This window comes from Strix uralensis, chromosome 16 (assembly GCF_047716275.1).
Source record: "Strix uralensis isolate ZFMK-TIS-50842 chromosome 16, bStrUra1, whole genome shotgun sequence".
In the NCBI taxonomy this organism is placed as follows: Eukaryota; Metazoa; Chordata; class Aves; order Strigiformes; family Strigidae; genus Strix; species Strix uralensis.
The window spans coordinates 6,175,906-6,193,593 of record NC_133987.1 but is presented as its reverse complement, the minus strand read 5'-3'; the positions used below and the strand labels follow the sequence as shown (position 1 = coordinate 6,193,593).

General features: G+C 50.1%; 1 protein-coding gene and 1 long non-coding RNA gene across 2 annotated transcripts; one reads left to right on the top strand and one right to left on the bottom strand.

The window, feature by feature from the left end:
• Nucleotides 1-6,303: 6,303 nt before the first annotated feature.
• Nucleotides 6,304-10,968, bottom strand: B9D1 (B9 domain containing 1). The gene is made up of 8 exons (XM_074886377.1): nucleotides 10,843-10,968; nucleotides 10,598-10,666; nucleotides 10,391-10,502; nucleotides 10,226-10,322; nucleotides 9,699-9,761; nucleotides 8,423-8,490; nucleotides 8,061-8,241; nucleotides 6,304-6,700 (listed from the first exon to the last, which is right to left on the bottom strand). Exons 1-7 carry the CDS (start codon nucleotides 10,936-10,938, stop codon nucleotides 8,096-8,098), a joined length of 651 nt encoding a protein of 216 aa, XP_074742478.1. The 5' UTR covers nucleotides 10,939-10,968; the 3' UTR covers nucleotides 6,304-6,700; nucleotides 8,061-8,095.
• Nucleotides 10,969-13,385: 2,417 nt separating this feature from the next.
• LOC141950753 (uncharacterized) lies at nucleotides 13,386-16,248 on the top strand. Its single transcript, XR_012631147.1, has 3 exons — nucleotides 13,386-13,709; nucleotides 14,054-14,144; nucleotides 15,184-16,248. It is a non-coding gene; the product is annotated as an uncharacterized LOC141950753 (long non-coding RNA).
• Nucleotides 16,249-17,688: the final 1,440 nt, after the last annotated feature.

Here is a 17,688-nt window from a genome sequence, read left to right as displayed (position 1 = left end):
CAGCTGGGAGGTGATTTCAGCTTCTAATTCTGGATGGTTTAAATTGGCGGGTACTTCATTAGCAGGCTATTTCAAGAGCTACCTCTCCAGAGCCCCTCAGGTTTCCTGTAGTTACGGTTTGCTGCCAGTCAGACTGATCGCTAATCAAATAATTAATTTCTTAATGCTGAAACAGCAGTGGTGCTGGAGACCTGACTGTCGGAAAGGCGCCCGTGGGGGGGGAAAAAGCATCTTTTAATTTCAAATCTGTAGTACAGAGCTGACAGTGGATGTTGTGCAAACCCACTGCCCTGGTAACGCTCTGGTTTCCCTGCAGAGCGAGGCCACCACCCGTCAGGTTTTTGATTTATTTGGCTTCTGTGTTTGGGCCGGTAAGGAAAACAGAGAAACCTCCTTTGCCCGGAGTGGCAGCCTGGGTACCTGTTGCTTCTTGTACCCCGTTTTTACAGAAGGATGCTTTCTGCTCCTGTGCAGGAGGGCTCTCCCGTGCAGGTGTGTTTATCGCTCCTCAGGCTGGTCTCTGTTTCTGTGTGGTCAGTACTTCACTGTTTTACTCCGGCCTCTTGGAATTGCACATTTTAAAATACAGCTGCTCGCTACAGGAAAGATTTAGGAAGGGCGCAAAGTGGAAACTTTTGTGATGACTCTATAATCTTAAAAAGCAGCTGAATACTGCAGGGTGTTCCATGCCGAGGGGATGCTGGAGGGAGTCTGAGCTGATAAAGCCTGTTGTGAGAGAGATCCGGCTGCGGCTGCGCCTTCCTCTGACCTTGGGTGAGCTGCTCTTCCCCTGTCCGGGGTTTCCTCTTCCTCTTCTGTGAGGTGAGGTGGTATTTGCCTGCTTTTGCAGAGGAAAAGGCCTATCTGGATAAAGTATTATCTAGAGGCTCGCCCTCATCCGCACCGGTGTTGCCAAAGTATTTTTGCTGAATGCGTACATTGCCGTTACCTCTTGTTTGTGCTGGGCTGAGTGGTGCAACTCTGCTCTTCCGCTTGTTTTCATCAAACTGTGAGAAAACAGTTTGGGCCCACTCGTGCGATGGCTTTGGCAAGACTTCTGCAACTGCCTGCAATCTACGCTTCGGAGAACCAATGTGATTTAGACAGCCCCTCATGTTAAAAACTTCCACCTTTTTAGAGTTGGCTGTTGTCCACCTTCCAGGTAATCTCCTCCCTGTATTGTGAGTTGGGACACAAGTGAACACGGATTTCATAAAGACAGAATTTTGTTTGGGGGCTCGGGATTATAAATAGCGAAGAGCCGGCGTTGTACACGGCGGTAGCAGTCCTGTCTCTTTGTGTTTTGCTGTCAATCGATTGTACCCTGTAATTGTTGGAAGACTTGGTGTTTCACTGAGTGGAAGTTCCCTTTGGTGCTTCAGACTTCCCTGCCAATTACCCATTAGGGCAGTTAATTAGCAGTCTGGTGATCAATAGGGGATTGGCATCCTACCAGTGTCACACAACACAGCGGTTTGCAGAGATTGAAATAGTGAATTATGAACAGGGGAGATACCTTGGGGGGAGATAGTGTGTCTTCTGGCTTTGCTGGGGGGAGCCCGGAGCCGTACCAAACCTGGATTGAGTGATGGGACCCTCAGATATTTGGTAAATAAATCTGTGAAGAAATTAGGAGAAAAATCTACCCTTTCCCCAGCGGCTGTTTAACATGGGGTCGGGCAGGGAGGTGGTGCAAACTTTATTCCTAAGTAAACTGGTGACCAGCAGAATTAGCTGTGACGTGCATTGAAACGCTGCTCGAAAGTGCTGTTGAAGCGTGAAATATTTTTAAAGCACCTGAACATCTTCATGGCCACCAGACAGCTGCTGTGTGCGGAGCAGAGAGACTCGTGACACAGCCACGTGCAGAGGCACGAAGGCAGCGCGTGCCTCTCGACGCAGATGAGGTGCTGGGGGTGGAGGGAGCAGGTATCCGACAATCATCTGTGGCTGTTCAGCCTGCGCTTCCGCCAGCAGCGTGATCTGTTCTCAACGCTCGTTGAGCAAATGTGTTCCCTTTCTCAGGTGAAGGAAAATCAATGATGTTTCAAATAGCCAGAATAAAGCTGTAGTAAAGGTGGAGTTTGTCTTCTCAGCTCCCTGCTTGCTGCTGCCTGACGTGCAATCTCACCCAGGCATCCCTGCTGCCAGCTTTGCAGTTTGAGCGCTTAAATACACCCTGGGAGAGCCTCACGAGCAGGGTCGGTATCGTGGGCTTAAGTCCTGTTTAAACACTCTACGCTGGAGCTGCTGTGGGTCAGGTTAGAGCTCGATCCAGCCCAGGGTCCTCTCGCTGGCAGCCCAGACCCTCCTGGAGCAAAGAAATTGCCTTTCGTAGTCACCGATACCGACACAGCTGCCTAATAACACCTTTGTGAAACCACTGGCTCTCCCGGCCCCGTGACGGCCTGTGGCACGCGCCGCAGAGCTGGGTTAGGCGGGGGCTGGCGGGAGAACTTCGCGCCGGGGTGCTGGAGTGGGTGGAGGTGAGGGCTGAGCAGCCTCCGCGGGATGCTGACTCAGCGTGGACTTGTCCCACCAGCCGTGCTTGTCACGTGGGGTTGCCCACAGCGCTGTGGTTGAACCACCTCTGGTAGTTTTTAAAACAGAAAATAGACACTTTCCTTGTGCCCCACCAGGGTGGGAACGTGGAACCTGTGGCAATGAGGTAATAGGGTCTGTCGTCAGGTAAAAGGGCTTTTTGGCTGGGGAATGAAATTTGATGGTTTAACCAAGCTGAAGGGAGACGGTTCTGCCTTGGTGTAACAGCACAGATGGCCTAGGAGACCGTGGGCTGGCTGGGGTTGTGTTGGGTGATGGTAGTGGGGTTCTTCTGCTTTTTTAATGTCTTCATTAGCAAGTCTGGCACTAAATGTAGTCATATTCTCCGAGGTGAATTTGGGTGCTTAAATATCTTGGCCTGAATAGAGGTATAAAAATAGAAACCTACAGCAGTTAGATGCTTCTGCTGATCTTCCCTCTGAAGGACGAGAGACTGAATCACTTGCACCCTGCCGTGAAAGTGGGTTGCGTTGCACCCTCGCTTCTCTCCAGCTTTCCTTCCAGGGAGCTCAGGCCTGGTTCTGGTGTCCAAAAGATGGTTTCTAACAGGATTTGTACCCTGAAGATGGCCAGCCCCTGGAGATTTGTTGTCTCAAGCTAAGCCCTCTTACGCTGCAGTGGAGGGTGCTGGGTTCTCTCTGCAGGCTGGTGGGAGCTGTGGTTTTGTGGAGTTTTTTTCCTTCTTGTGCTCCAAAGGTGGAGGTTGTTTCTGGGTTTGCAAACACCCATGAGTGCCTCAGCTCTTGGGGTTTGAACTTACCCACGTTTGTCTCCCAGACGAACCCCCCAGCTGGTGGAAAAAACCTCGGGGATCCCCTCTGCAGCACGCACCCCGTGGATGGATGGCAAGTGGAGGAAAGGGGCTGAACATCCCTTGCGGGGGTGCGGGCCGGGCAGCCTTTGCTCAGCTCTTCTCTGTGTTCCTGTGCGGGGGTTTGTAGGGCCTGGAAGATGTTCAAAACGGCTGTTGGTGGCAGCTCCAGATGTGCTGCTGGCAGAGGCTTGTGTGCCTGGACCTCGGGTCTCAAGCTGGGCTGGGTGGTGGGTACAAAAGGAGGGATTCCCAGTGCTATGGAGGGGGGGGGGGGTTGGTTCCTGGAGCGTGTTTGAGGGACACCCTGGGGATGTCCTGCAGGGGCTGCAGCCACCCGCTCGTCCGGCTGCTGCTCAGTGCCATCCACTGGCACTGCTGGATTAAAGGGGAAAGGCCCAGAGGAAGGTGGTTCTTGCTGGTGGGGCCTGATGTCCCCCAGATTTTGGGGAGCTGGGGGTGCCTGGCCAGTTGCAGACACAGGCCCCATGTTGCAGCTGTGGGTGCAAGCCCGGCTCTGTCACTGCTGATGCTGTGACGAGCCCAGGTAGAGTTGGAGCTGAAGCTCCAATTTTCTTCAAATCTGGCTCTTCTCTGTACTTCTGTGGTTTTGCATTTTATTTTCCTTTTTTTTAAAATTTTTTTTATTTTCCCATTTGGAGTATTTCACAGGAGGCTCCTGCTCCTAAACCAACACTGCTGCTGGGGAGCAGTTGCTGTCAGCTTTAATCCATCTTCGAGACGCTCATTTTCACATGGAAATAACTTCTAGCTGCTGCAATACTGCTGTTGTAAATCCCCCTTGCTAGCCTTGGGACAAAGGCGGTTTCTCGAGCCCTCGCTGATGCACAGATTTCCAGCTCAGTCCCGCTCCCTACGAGGCAGCCTGGGTGGCTCGTGGCCCTGGGAGGTGTTTGCCCCGGGTGGCTTGTGGCCCTGGGAGGTATTTGCCCCATGCTCTCAGGACAAGGGGCAGTGGCAGGGCAGCCGGCACCATTCCATTGAGCAATTTTCATGGAGGAACAGGATAAAACTCGGGTGTCCTTCATGCAACCTTGTTAACTAATTGTCATTAGCAACCTCTAACATCTGCCTAAAGGTTGAAAACTGCCACGAGAGGGCAGGAGCTGATGTTGCTATTTCTAGTTTTGGTAGAAAGGGCTGCAAAAAGCCATTCCTGAGGACTATCCAAACAATTTTCCTTTTTCTGGAGGGTTTGATTCCTAAGGTGCTGTTTAGTCCGTGTCCTTGGCTGTCTCCCTCTCAGTGAGGGCAGGAAAACTGTCCCGTGAAGCAAGTGGGGTCCTGCTGGGCAGCTCTGCCCAGAGCCCCCCCAGAGTGGGAGAGCAGAGGAGGGTTTCTGCAAAAAAAGTCCCCAACTATCGCAGGCTCCATTCTCCTCCAGCCGGTCTCACTCTGCTTTGATGGCCTTGAAGCCTCATCCTGTCAGGACACATGTTCTGAATAAAGATTTTTTTTTTTTTTTTCCCCTGCCCATCTTGAATTAGGAGGTTAATGGCCAATTTCACTGTCTGGGAGAGACTTAAGCGTAACAAAACGGGAGGTACAGCGCCAGCTGACAGCCTTGCACTGCTACCAGGGGTTGGGAACTTCAGTTTTGAATAAAGGGGAGAATGATTAACTAGGAAATGAGCAGGGTGGTTACAGCTGCCTGGAGAGTGGGCGAAAGGAAATTACTTTGAGCCTCCACTACAGCAAGGCTGGGTTTTTCAGGGTTTTGACTGTTCTTGCAGCGTGGGTTCTTTTAACCTTTAACACTAACTGCAACGACCACTTACGGGTCATAAATCCCTTCCTTATTCGCGTCACCCGCTCTCGCAGCACAGCATTGTGTCTGTCTTTACTCCCGTCATGAGAGCAGAGATTCTCTCCAGGGTGAAACAGCTGCAAAATCTCTGCCACGCCTGAGCACCAAAGGCAGTTTTCCAGAAAATTATAAAGGCAGCAGCGAGCCTGTCCCTGGGAGAAGAGCGTGTTTATGCGAGGTATCAACAGTTGCCTCCTGGAACAAAGGAGCGGCATTGAACTCGGGAAGCGCTTGCTGAAAACATCACCCCACACGTGCCCTTGGGGAAGGGGCAAAAGCTCCTGCAGCGAAGCGCTCTAAGCTGAAACAGTTTTAAGGCCTTGAAGACGGTATGTGAGGCTCTTAACAAACATGCTCGAGACACTGAGGAGTAAAAAAAATAAACCCCAAAACCCCAGCAAATCCAGACACAGTAGCCAAAAAGCCCTAATTCTACAGGTGGCAGCGTGGGATCTGCTGACAAGAGTCACATATCTTAAATACTGTTTTATGGGTTTTGTTTTTTTTTTTTTTTAAAACCTTGCTTTTTCACTGTTTCAACCTTTCTTCTGAGGGTCCCTGCAGCTCAGCTGTGAACAGTGAAGCTGTGCAAATGCATCAGTCGATGTTGATGGGTCTCGGCGTGGTAAGTATCCAACTACTCGTATGAAACAGAAGCAATTCAGAAGATCGGCCATAGAACCAGGCTGCAGAGCTGTGTGTGAGTAAATTCACTGCACCCCTGTGGGCACAAAGTTTGGGCTTTATCTGGGTTTAACAGGTTTCTCATGACTAGAAACTCTGTTGTGCAGTTTTGCTCTAATTGGAATGGGGGCAGGTAACTGAGCTCAAGGGAAAAAAAGATATTTAAGCGGTAGTAGGTTTAATGTTTGCCTTTCAAGTGTTTCAAACACAGATATTTATCCTGCTACTGTAGATAACTGCTTCCCAAATACTTTTGAAAAGGAAACAAAATTCCTTGCGTGTCCTCTGAGCCAACAGGAAATACTTACTAATTTGGATTCCAACATGACTCAGTTGAGAGATTACAACAGTTGCCAAAACAACTGGTGGAATTGCTTACTGGAAGCGTAGAATCAACAAAAACAAGATAGGAAAAAAATAAGAGATGAAAAATCATCTGTAACCATGTTTGGAAAAGTATTTATAAATAGTAGAAAAGCTGCTAATGCGCACAGTGAAATTACAGTGATCACATTATCTTTTCAGAAATTATTCATTCACACTGCTCAGCATGAAATAATAACTATCTCTAACGGGCTGCTTTGTTTGATACCTGTCCTGGAGGCTCTGCAGTTCAACGCTGTGTGTTAACCACTTGTATTTCTACAGTTTCAAGGTCCTGGTAGTTCACTTCCAGGGTGGTATCGTGTTAAGTCATTCTCACAGCCATCCCCTGGTAGTTGCAGTCAAACACAAGAGATGACATGCCCAAATTTAAATACGAAAATGACAACACAGTCATTTCAGCGTAGCATAAGCTTCTTTCTCTTTTGTACCTGGAAGAAGAGCAGATCTTGGATGATTTATGACTTACAAACATCCATTCTGGCACAAACACATAAAAGCCCTAGCACTAGGAAGACAAACAAATGTATTTAGACAACGGGGTTTATTCAGCCTAAAAGAAGAGCACTCCCAGTCGCTCTGAGGGCGATTCACTGAAAGGCCATGGCAGGACACGGGGGGAGAAGCTCTTCAGGCCAAGGGCGACCATCTGCGAGCAGCTCTGGAGGCCCCGTCACCCCCAATCACCATCGTTTGGGTCCTGCTCGGAGGAGGACCCACAAGGGAAAAGAAAACCTGAGTGTAGCAGACTTGAACATCCCCGTGTTGCTTTTTTTACTGCCTTTTGGTGATAAAACCAGCTAAGGAAAGCCATGGTGTGTTACCTGTGCAACGTCCTGGCTGGAGGGATGCAGCACAGTGCCTGTGGCACACGACCTGGAGCTGAACAGGCTCATGACTGCACACACAGCTGGCTTACTGACACCCCGCTTTCTCTGTGGAGCCTTCTCTAAAGTTTATTTTTTAGTCAATATCTCCACTTAAAATGCAATTTGTTCTCCCAGAAGTTAAAACCAGGCAGCAAGGATATGTTTAACACCACAGTCTCTCTAACTCCTCCAAAATAAACTGCTCTCCTTTTTTTCCCCTTCCTGAAGTTTGATGCAGAAATAAAATCTGGAAATGGAAGAGTCATCATGTTGTTCTAAATGCAAAGGTTGCTTCACTGGAAAATACAGAAAGGTTTGTTTCTACAGTTTGTTTCTACAGCTGTTTGAACTAGCTGCACACACTCTAAAGGACTTTGCGGGATTATAAAGAAAACTGCTGCTGCTTTTGCAGAGGGAAGCGCATGGCACAGAGAAGCATGTGCGCATTTCACTGGAACAGTTCCATATTCCCTCCTTTTTGGAAGGTGAAATAATTTCAATTTCCCATTTCTACTACAAAAACCGTTATATAATTATTATATAATTATATATTATATATATAAAATATATAATTATAATAAGAACTGGGTTTGCAATGATGTTTTAAATACACAAAACCAGCTACAACTATGAACTTTCCTATTTTTTAAGTATATAAAGACTGTACAAAAGGCTGTTATAAAAAATATTTTGTTACAGGTCTTACTTTGAGATAGTCTAATATTACTTGTAAAAATGCTAAATGTTATCTGATGACATTAATTTACATAATACTTCAACCTGTATGCTTATGGAAAGGAGTATACTTAGCTAATTATTCCAAAGCCTCATGGGCTTGTGTTTCTTTTGGAATAAAGTGAAATTTTCTCAGTTTAGTCAGATACTCATTTCCCTTTGCCACAAAAAGCCCCGAAGTGCTTACTTCTTGGTGAGCCATTGAACATCTCATGCCTGAGTTCAATACTTATGAATCCCTTCCGTAACAGGCACCAGAGAAGGGTTCTGCATGTCGCTCGGGCTCACGTCGTAGCCCAACTTCTTCATATCTTTGGTCACTACGTTGAAGGAGATGGTCACAAAGCCTTGAGATCGTACCCTCGTTACTAGAAGAAAGCAGATGACAATAAAAGCGGTTAAGAAAGGTTTTTGAAGAGTTGTTGAACTCCTCACGTTTCCAGGATGGACTCAGCAGGACAACTAGTCTCCTTTATCAGCGGAAGGTGGGTGGCTGAGCTGGGGCCCGCTGTCGTGCAAGGGTTGCAGTTTGGAGCTCGAGGGACTTACCTTCTCTTCCCTCTCCCTGTGCCACCACTTTGGGGTCAGTAAATTCCGGACGTCTCCCTGTGAACCAACTTGGAGAAGAAAATAGAAAATCATTAACTGGATATATTCACTAGTGTTTAGATTTGATACAGTTCATTATATGCACGCTAAAAAAACAAAGGCGGGGTTTAATGAGACTCCCAGCTTCTGTTTGCAGTAGAGAGTTTTGAAGACTGATTCACTTTATTGCTGATCTACTTTGATCAAAGATAAGTTTTGTCTCTCTGAGGAAAAAAATGAAACCAATTTCATACATATTATGATAAATACAAGTTATTTCTGGGCTAGACAGAATCTTTCTGTGGCAAAGATGTTTTTGAAACTGGTTCAACTCTTGATTACCTGGAGTGACAGAGAGGGTTGGATACTTTGAATACAGCATAGGTGCACAGAATACAAAAGTGTACCAATTAAGAGTGTAGATTCTACAGAGAAGTAAATCAGTTGAATCTTGACTGTTGGGCACAGAGATTCCCATGCTGAGTCTGACCCAAAGTGCTCAAGTGCCACAAGACTGGCTCTGTGCAAGGGTGGGCTCCGTTGGTACAGGCAATCCACAACCGAACAATCAGATCATTCAGACTGTACTTAAACAATAAAATGGAAGGAAAAAACCCTTAATACCCTCAGTTGCTGTGTATAGACTGCTACTTCGAAAGGGATGTGTGTGTGTAACAAAGTTAACAGCAAAGGCATTTCAGACGGAAGAAAAAGTAGAACTGGGAATTATTTTTCCACGTTCTGCCTTTGCTTTCCAGGTTGCTCTTAATGTGGCTATCCTTCAAGACAAGCCTTGAGCTGCAGTGAGATTTAGGGGTGGACTGACCGCAGCACACCTCCTCAGAGTGCAGTGACAACTAAAATGCTCAGGAAAATGAGTCTAAGTAGCAGCTCTGCAAGTCACATCACGGACATGAATCAACCTGTGGAACGTGGAGCTGCCACTCTACAAGAAGTCATGTATCAGTCTGCTCTGCTGAAATGAGTTCTTTTGCAAACCAACAGTGTTCAAATGTGAGGATGAAAAAAGACAGGTTAGCATTACTTCAGGCAGGTAGTTAATGTGTTTTAAGAAAGCTCTTCAAAAGACCTAGACACCTCAAAACATGATTTTACCTACAAAACTATCTGCTGATGATACAAAGTATTCACACATATGCAACAGTGAGTGGCTGGATATACCTCTGTGACTAAGTGCAAGAAGGACTTAAAAAAAAAAAAAGTATTTAATAATTACCTTGTAAACTTCTGCAGCCTAGATGTGGACTCTGGAACAAACATAGCAATGGTTCTTGTATGCCTAAAACAAACATGAGGTGCACAGAACTGAAGAAATGAACAAAACATCACTGGCAAGACTTATATTCATAAAGGTACTAGAATTTCAGACACATCAGATGACTGAACAGCTCAAAGTATAAGACTTTTCCTTCCATGAAGAAAGGGTTTGTCTGCATAGGAAGATTGCATCTTTCCCCATTTCCAGTGGTAGGAACGAAAGCTTACCATGTGCTGAGAGTGATGGGGAAGCAGTAGCACACTGTGCTGCATATTTGGGCTTTCTACATGCCAGTTTTGACTTTACAGTTGTCTACAGGGTTACTAAAAATTATCTGATAACCAGGGGCTGCTGCTAGAAAATCTATGCTCTTTGTACCAGACAAGACATGAAATGGAGATACGGGAACATTTTTGTTTCTGAAACAACATGGTAACTGGAAAAAAATCTCCGTTTCAGTCCTGAAAGCCAGGTTGTCACCTCACCTTCCGGGTGTGAAGGGAACGTGAACAGCTCCATAACCTCTGACCACATCGTTTCCAAAGAAGTCAGGTCCGTAGACGCTCACGACAATCTGCGGCCCTGCAAATGAAGCGTGTGTGAGAGGGGCGCCTGCTCTGCCAGCTGCATCCCCCCACCCCAGCACTCACAGCCGGATGGGTTGGTGCTCTTGAAGGTAATGTCGATGGGGAAGTTCCAGACGAGTGTGGTGGGTGCGACCTCGCTCTTGGAGGTGATCTGGGAGATGCCCTCCTCCAGGCCCTGCGGGGGGAATGTGGCCTGAGCCAGGGGCCTGCGCTAAGCCCAGCACACACGGCTGGCAGGCTGGGTTTGAGGGGCGCATGGTGGGGCCTTACCGCGGTGGGAACCCAGTCCTGGCCGTAGACGAAGCAGAACTTGCAGTACAGATCGTCAAATCCGGGGAACTGTGAGGGAGAGAGGCTGTGTTGCGGGGGAATGCCTGGGGCGGAGGGCAGCCCGCCTTGCTCGGGTCGGGGCTGAGGCCCAGCCGCCCTACAGGCCTCCGGGCGGAGACAGGGCCGCCTTAGGGCACCGGGGACCGAAGCAAGGCCGCGTTACCGGCTCCCCCCTTCCCGCTCACCTGCCCGCTCTCGATCTGCCCGTTGACCGCCAGCAGGAAGACGCTGGGGCTGCCGGCGGCCGCCATGGCGCCGGGCGCGGCCTGCCCCGTTGCCATGGAGACGGACGGCGCGGCGGCGGGGACACACTGCCGCGGCGAACGGCGCTTCGCCGAGCTCCGGCGCGGCTCTCCGCCTCCCAAACGCGGGGGAGATCGCCCCAAAAATCGGGCAGCCCGTCCCGGGACCAGCCGTATCCTCCCCCGCCCGCCCGGTGCGGGCCGTGCCCCGCCGGCAGCGCGGCTCCCCTCACCGCGGCCTGGCCCGGCAGCCCCCTCACCCCCATGGCCGCCCCACCAGGCCTGAGAGGCCAGGGCTGATATTTTGAACTTTCTAGATATATTTTTTTTTTAAGAGTAGCCAATCTCAACCCCAGTAAGCTCTTTTTAAAGCCCAGCCAGGCAACTAGGGCCTCCCCTCATCAGCAGGCGCCGAGGACGTGGCCACTAGATGTTGCTACCGGCCAGGCCGAAGCCGCTTCGTCCTCTCCCAGAGCCACGAGGTGTTTCCCAGGGAGGAAAAGCATTCGGGATCGGTGGGAAATGGTGCTTTTTGTAGTCTCCGGAGGGTCGCCCTCGCTAGCCACGCTGTGTGAGGAGAGGGAGAGGCCGGCAGGGTTGTTAGTGTCCCGCAGCAAGGGGATTATTCCCCCGGCCTCACGGGAGCAGAGCCCTGCCTCGATAACATCGTTCTCTGGATGTGGCCGCACATACTGTGGGAAGGGGAGGAAATGGGATTGTGCTGGTTTAATTAGCCTGCTCTAATTAAAAGGAGGGAGTGAATTTTATGGGTAAACAAGGCAGATGAGTGTGCTGAGGCTCTGCAGAGCTGAAACCGCTGAAATCTGCTGACCGGGTCTTACTGTTTCCCCACAGAGGCTGCCCACACGCACGGAGGCTCGGCCACCATGTGCTGCGCTTCATCCCTTCGCCTCCTTTCTGCCTCCTAGACGGCGCTCCCCTCGTTGAGAACAATCCGGGGGGCAGTTGATTGCCGCCAGACCCTCCGGGGAAGGATGGGAGGAATGAAGGAAGCCCTGGCTCGGTGCGAGTTTGGGTTTCCTGTGCTGTGGTTGCAACGAGTCAGAGACTTTTCGCACATGGGCTGAGCAGAGATGCAGACTCGCAGGGCTGAGACAACAACGCCTCAGTCCTTGTCCTCATCCACAAGCTCCATTTCGTCTCCCTTCTGGCAGAGCTGGTGGAGATGGCTTTGCAGCTTTGGCTCTCTGCAGTGCCACACAGTGGGCTGCTCATGGCAGGTGTCTTTCCTTAAGGCAAAGGGACACCCCAAGGTACCACTTCTTCTGTTGAAAGGGGTGGTGTGGTTTATCTTGGGCTGAAAGTAAACTACCATTACGCTTCATGCTAAAAAATACTTTCCATGTTCCAGTAGACTTATTCTGTCAACAGCTATTTCAACTCGATTTTCCAGGTTTTATCTGAGTTTGTTTTAGTTTTTTTTAACATTCAGCAAGCAAATTTGACCAAGAGAAGAATGGGAGAAAAGCAGGAGGGATGGGAGGGGATGGCTGAAATTTTATCCTTTTTCTCCCCTGCCCCTCAGAAATGCTTCAGAAAAAATAATTCATTTGAACTGAAAATTATCAGGGGAGGAAATAAAGCAGTTCTTGACCAGCTGTCTGATGCAGCTAGCAAGGCTGTTTTAATTAACACTACACTTGGCTACCAGCTACCTCAGAGCTAGCTAAGAGCCAATTTAAGGATGTTTTTCTTGCCTGGCAAGTGATATACAGCTGCTGGAGGAGTTAATATCAGCACTGGGAGACCTTCCCCGTGGCAGAGAGAAGGAGCACGGCTATTCAGCAGCTATGAGTCATCTGTACCTGCTTGTGGAAGGACTCTGTCCCCTCCCAGTCATAATGAGACCTTTTTTTACCTTTCCTCCCTTGCATGCCAGTCTTGTTCTAATTAGTTGCATTTTTAATCTTTGTGAGTAGAACGAAATCCCAAGCAAGGAAGTGTTTTTACACTGCTGGAAAACTTAATTAATGATCCATGAGAGAGTTTGATTTCCAAGCGTAATGAAAACTGGTGGATCGCAGCGATTCCGTGGGTGCTATTTAACGATGTTGCTATTTCTCTTGGCCATGCAAAACATTCACCTCTTCTCTCGGCCTTGCCCTGATCCTGTGAGGCGTGAAGGGACTAACGGGAAGCCTCCCAGGGGTGTTTGGGGCTGCAGCCACAGGAGGAAGCACGCTTGCTTGCTGCTCCCTGACTTGTCACCTCTTGCAGATGCTGTGCCCACGTCGGGTCCCGGCTCCAGAAGAACGACTCCTAGTCCCTTTAGCACTGACCTCCCCACGCAAGGCGTGTTAAACAGCTACGGAAATGACGTTGTCTTCGTTCCCAGAAAGAGCCAGGCATTGGAAAAATCCAAATTGCTTGGAGCTCTGTCACTAAGAGCTTCTGAATCAAGCCGACGTACCTTGACCTGACCCCCAGGGCCGCCCAGGCTGCCTCGCTCCAGGGGCGATGGGCTCCCGGGGAGGTCGGAGCACAGTGGTGCTCCGTAGGGATTGACACCACGCTTGTGTGGGTGAGGGCTGAGCTGGCCCTCGGAGTGGGGGAGCGGTTGGAGGCTCTCCTCGTCCTGGGACGAGCCGTCAGGCAGTGACAGAGGGCGATACAGCCGGTGCTGGGTATCTCGGACCACGCCTGTTGGCCATCACCCTGTCTCTGGGCTCCTGCAGCGTAATTGCAAGAGCAATTGATGGGAGGGGCAGGTCCGGGCGCTGCTGCTCGCTGCTCCCTGGGAGAGAAAGCGCTTCGAAGTCCTGTGCTGCGGGGAGATACCCAGAAAGCAGGTACTTTGTCATCATTACCTTTTCAAGTATGATTAAACCAACCCCGGGGCTGATTTGCTGCTTCCAACAGGTGCTGGGGGAAGGTGGGTGAGACAGAAATGACAATACAGTGGCACAGTGGAAAAGTTTATTTTTAATCCCAAATATTTACGATCAACACCCGCTAAATGGCCAGTGAAATACATTTTATGGTGCCATTAATCTGCAATAAACCCGTTGTATTTTTAGACTGTTTGCACAACATTGCCAGCCTGACTCATCCCTGCCTGCATTTTCTCTCTGCGAGGAGGCTGCAGAGAGCTTCCCTGCCCTTTGTCTTATCAGCCGGTTACTTCTGTTCGCAGAGCTCTGCCCACCTGCTGCTCAAATCAAACGGCGTGGAAGGAGGATATTCTCATAACATCAAACGACATACCAGAGGAGGATATTCTTGCTGTAATTCTTGCTGAATATATTTACCCAGAGATTTATTTTGGTGGGAAGGTAATTGGGAGAAGGCAGGTGGGGCAAATTTTTGTGTTAATATGTCTGAATGCAGTGAGCCAGCCGGGAAATGAGACCTGAGGGGTCACGGCTGTGCCAGGAGGGTCCCTATCACCCCGGGGCGCGGTGGGGAGGGGGCTTTGCCAGGGTAGGGGGGGGGCACACTGTGTTTCGTAACCCCGGGCCAGGTGTGAATCTGAGGAGACTCACTCCATCCTCAGCCCAAGTATGTTTTACCAATACTCCCCCAAGAGCAGAAAAGCAGGGCAAAAAGCCAAAGTAGACAGTTCAATATTCAGTATTCTGCTCCCCCTCGGTATGCTGGGTAATTTAGCAGGTTGGGGTCCAGCTCTGACACCCCCTTGCCCATGTGGCCACCAGCCCTGTGCCAGGCAGAGCACCTCTGGGTACCGGAGGTGTTGCTGCCAACAAGCTGTGAAATGTCCAGTCTTCTATGAAGAATTAATTTGTATTGGAACTTGTTACCATTTGTGAGTTTGGTTTTTTTTTTTTTTAATGAGGAAAATTAATTAGTGCCTCGGTCTGAGCCAGTCAGAATAAATGAACATGCAGGCAGGAAGGGGGAGAGGGTGAGGAGGACTGGAGAAGCTGGTTCCCAGTGGTGCCATCGGATTTGATGAAGGCATAAGGAGTAAGAGCAATAACCAGGCTCTGGGGAGGGGAAGCGAGCCCCTTCCTGCGTGTGGGCTCTGCACCCTGGGGGTGGCTGTGTTTTCGGGGGGTGACTCGGGTGGGAGAGCTGCTCTCTGCTCCTGCATTTGCTGCAAACCCTGGAGACATCGCCATGGACCTTGGGCAGCCTGTGCCTCCGAGTGCGGCAAGAGGAATCAAAAATAAGCTGCTCCAGGGGATTTCAATCAAATATTCAAATAATTAATCTGGTTCCTTCCCCGTGGTGTGACATAATGAGGATTGCTGTCATTTTCTCTTTTTCCCCACTAACAGATTTTTTGTTTTTTTCACTGGATAGTCCAATGGCCACAGCTGGAAAAAAAAAACCCCAGCCCTGACCTATGAGTGAGCGCACACAAGTGAAGGGTCCCGGCGCAAGGAGCAGCCCAGCCTGGTCACAGCCCCAGAACTGGGTAAGAAACCCTCCTGGACTCATCAGCATTGAACCAGGGAGCTCGTCTGTGCCACCGCACGTCCCTCAGCCCAGAGCAACCCCTCTGCCCCCTCCCCACCTTGGCAGAGAGGTGGCACTGGGGCTGGCCCCATTGAAAGGGCTAAAACCCACCATGGGAGGAGCGGGGCTGCCTACATGAACACCATTTTGCTGGAAGAGGATCGAGCACCCACCTGGCGTGAGTTTGAGGGTCGCAGCAGGATTGCAGCAGGTAGACATGTTGAGCTGCTTAAAAAAAATAAGACATGGAGATCTCAGCCCAACTGTGCTGCCAGTGCTGCGGCTCTGCCAGGCTGCACTAAAATGTCTAAGCCCCCTCGTGTGGGAGATGAGATGGCCCCAGCCATTAAAACGCAGCCACGTATTTAAAGCTTAAGAGGGAAGGTTTAATGGATAAAGTCAATTTAATTATTCATCCTAAGAAAGCTTGTACAAATATCAAATGCTTATTAGTATTCATGCAACCTGTATGATCTCACAACACTGACAGATTAAAGGTGGTATCTAATTGCACTGGGGATGGATTCAGAGTTGGTTGTTTTTTTGGGTTTTTTTTTTTAAATGCTTTTTTTTACTCCCCAGCCTGACAAAGAGAATTTCAGATTAATGCCATCTGAGATTTAACCTTGAAACAGAGACCATCTGAAGTCTCTTCAAATCAGTTTGTGATGGTTTCCTCTGCCCCTTCCTCAACATGGTTGTTTTTAATCCTCATTCGATCCCTGTTCCTTGAACGCTGCCGAAGCGGCGCGGGGCGAGCCCAGACCGACGCAGCGCTTCCGTCCCTGTGGGCTGTGGTTTTGTTGAAGCGGAGAGCAGTGGGGCAGAGTCTGGCTGACAAATGGACATGACTGAATTATCATTAAAAATGCAAAATAGAAATTGATCCAATTAAACAATAATGACTTGCATTTACCCGGCGCTTCTCCCTTCCGATCTTAAGCAGCGCAACCCTTGCAGACAGCCTGGTGGAAACTGCTTAACGCTGCAGAGAGTCAATCAGCAGGAAAATTAACACTGGGTGATGTTAAACTGTTTCTCTGTGCCTCTGGTCATGGCCAGGCTTGGGCTGAAGACCCAGTTCTGGGAGCTTGGGGGGGTTTTGTACCTCAGTGTCCAGGTGACTGTCCCCAAAAGACACATCAGGGAGCAATTCATGGTCATCATCTGGCCTTAAATAATTCAGTCGAAGCTTGACTCTCCCCATACTGCCAGGATGTTCTGCAGACTCATGGAAGGAGTTGTTTTGGGTTCTGCTGAGCTTCACGGGGTTTGGGAATGTGTGGCTTTGGCAGAGGGGACAGGCAAGTCCCCTGCCCTGCAGCCATGAGGCAAAGGCTCGTGGCAACCTCTCAGGCACCCTGGGCTTCACTGCGCCATGGGGGATGGAGCCCAGTGGGAAGGAAGGAGCGGAGGCCTGGCTGGGCCGGGGGCGGGACGGCTACATGTAGCAGGAGGCAGTGAGGAAGACCTCGGCCTTGGCGGGCGGGAGGGAAGGGCCTGGAGCCACGCAGCACAATCAGACGCTCTTGGTTAGGAACATCAGAGCTGCTGGAGGGGAGCGAGTTTCCCGTGGTCTGACACACGGTAAAGACTCGCACCCCAGCCTCAGAGAGATGGTCGCATCCCCATCAGCATCCCCACCATCTTCTGGACTCTAGAGCAGGGGTTTGCATCCAGCAAACTGTAAGAAGACACCTTGTCTTCACTAATTGCTCTCAGGACCAGGGTCCTGCCTTGTCCTTCCCTCCCACTCTGGCAAGAGCCTGTTCCATGTCCCCAGCCCCCGGGATGGTCTCGGCGGCGCAGACATCTCGGGAGGCTGCCGCAGCGGGGAGGCTATGCCGGGGAGGTCGGGTCCCCGGGAGGCAGTGAGCCTCGCCAGCTGCTCAGTGGCAGCAAAAGCCCTTTAAATCCCTTCTTCTGCTTTTGGCTGGAGCAGCTCTGAACCTGCAGTTCCCAGCTGAAGCTCGTGTATGGGTGATGTCTGGGTGCCCCACACCTTGCAGGAGGGACGTCATGGGATGGAGACCATATCCCAGTCTTGGCAAGCTGCCTGTACGTCAACTGAGCTCAGAAATAAGAAAGAAAAGGTTATTTTGTTCTGCTGATGTCCCTGAGCATCCGATGCCTTTCGTACAGGGCTGTCACCGTGGTGTGGATTGGGACAGTACAGACCCACCGTGTGTTCTCTCCATGCTGCCAGCAAACTGCCAGCCTGGGCTGAGCTCTTCATGGGTCTGAGTTGTTTATTCCTGCGTTTTTGCCTGTGGGATCCCCTGTGCTTGGCTGGGGCAGGGGGAAGAGGCCCAGGAAAGGGATGGATCCCAGAGCAGCCCAACCCCAGTG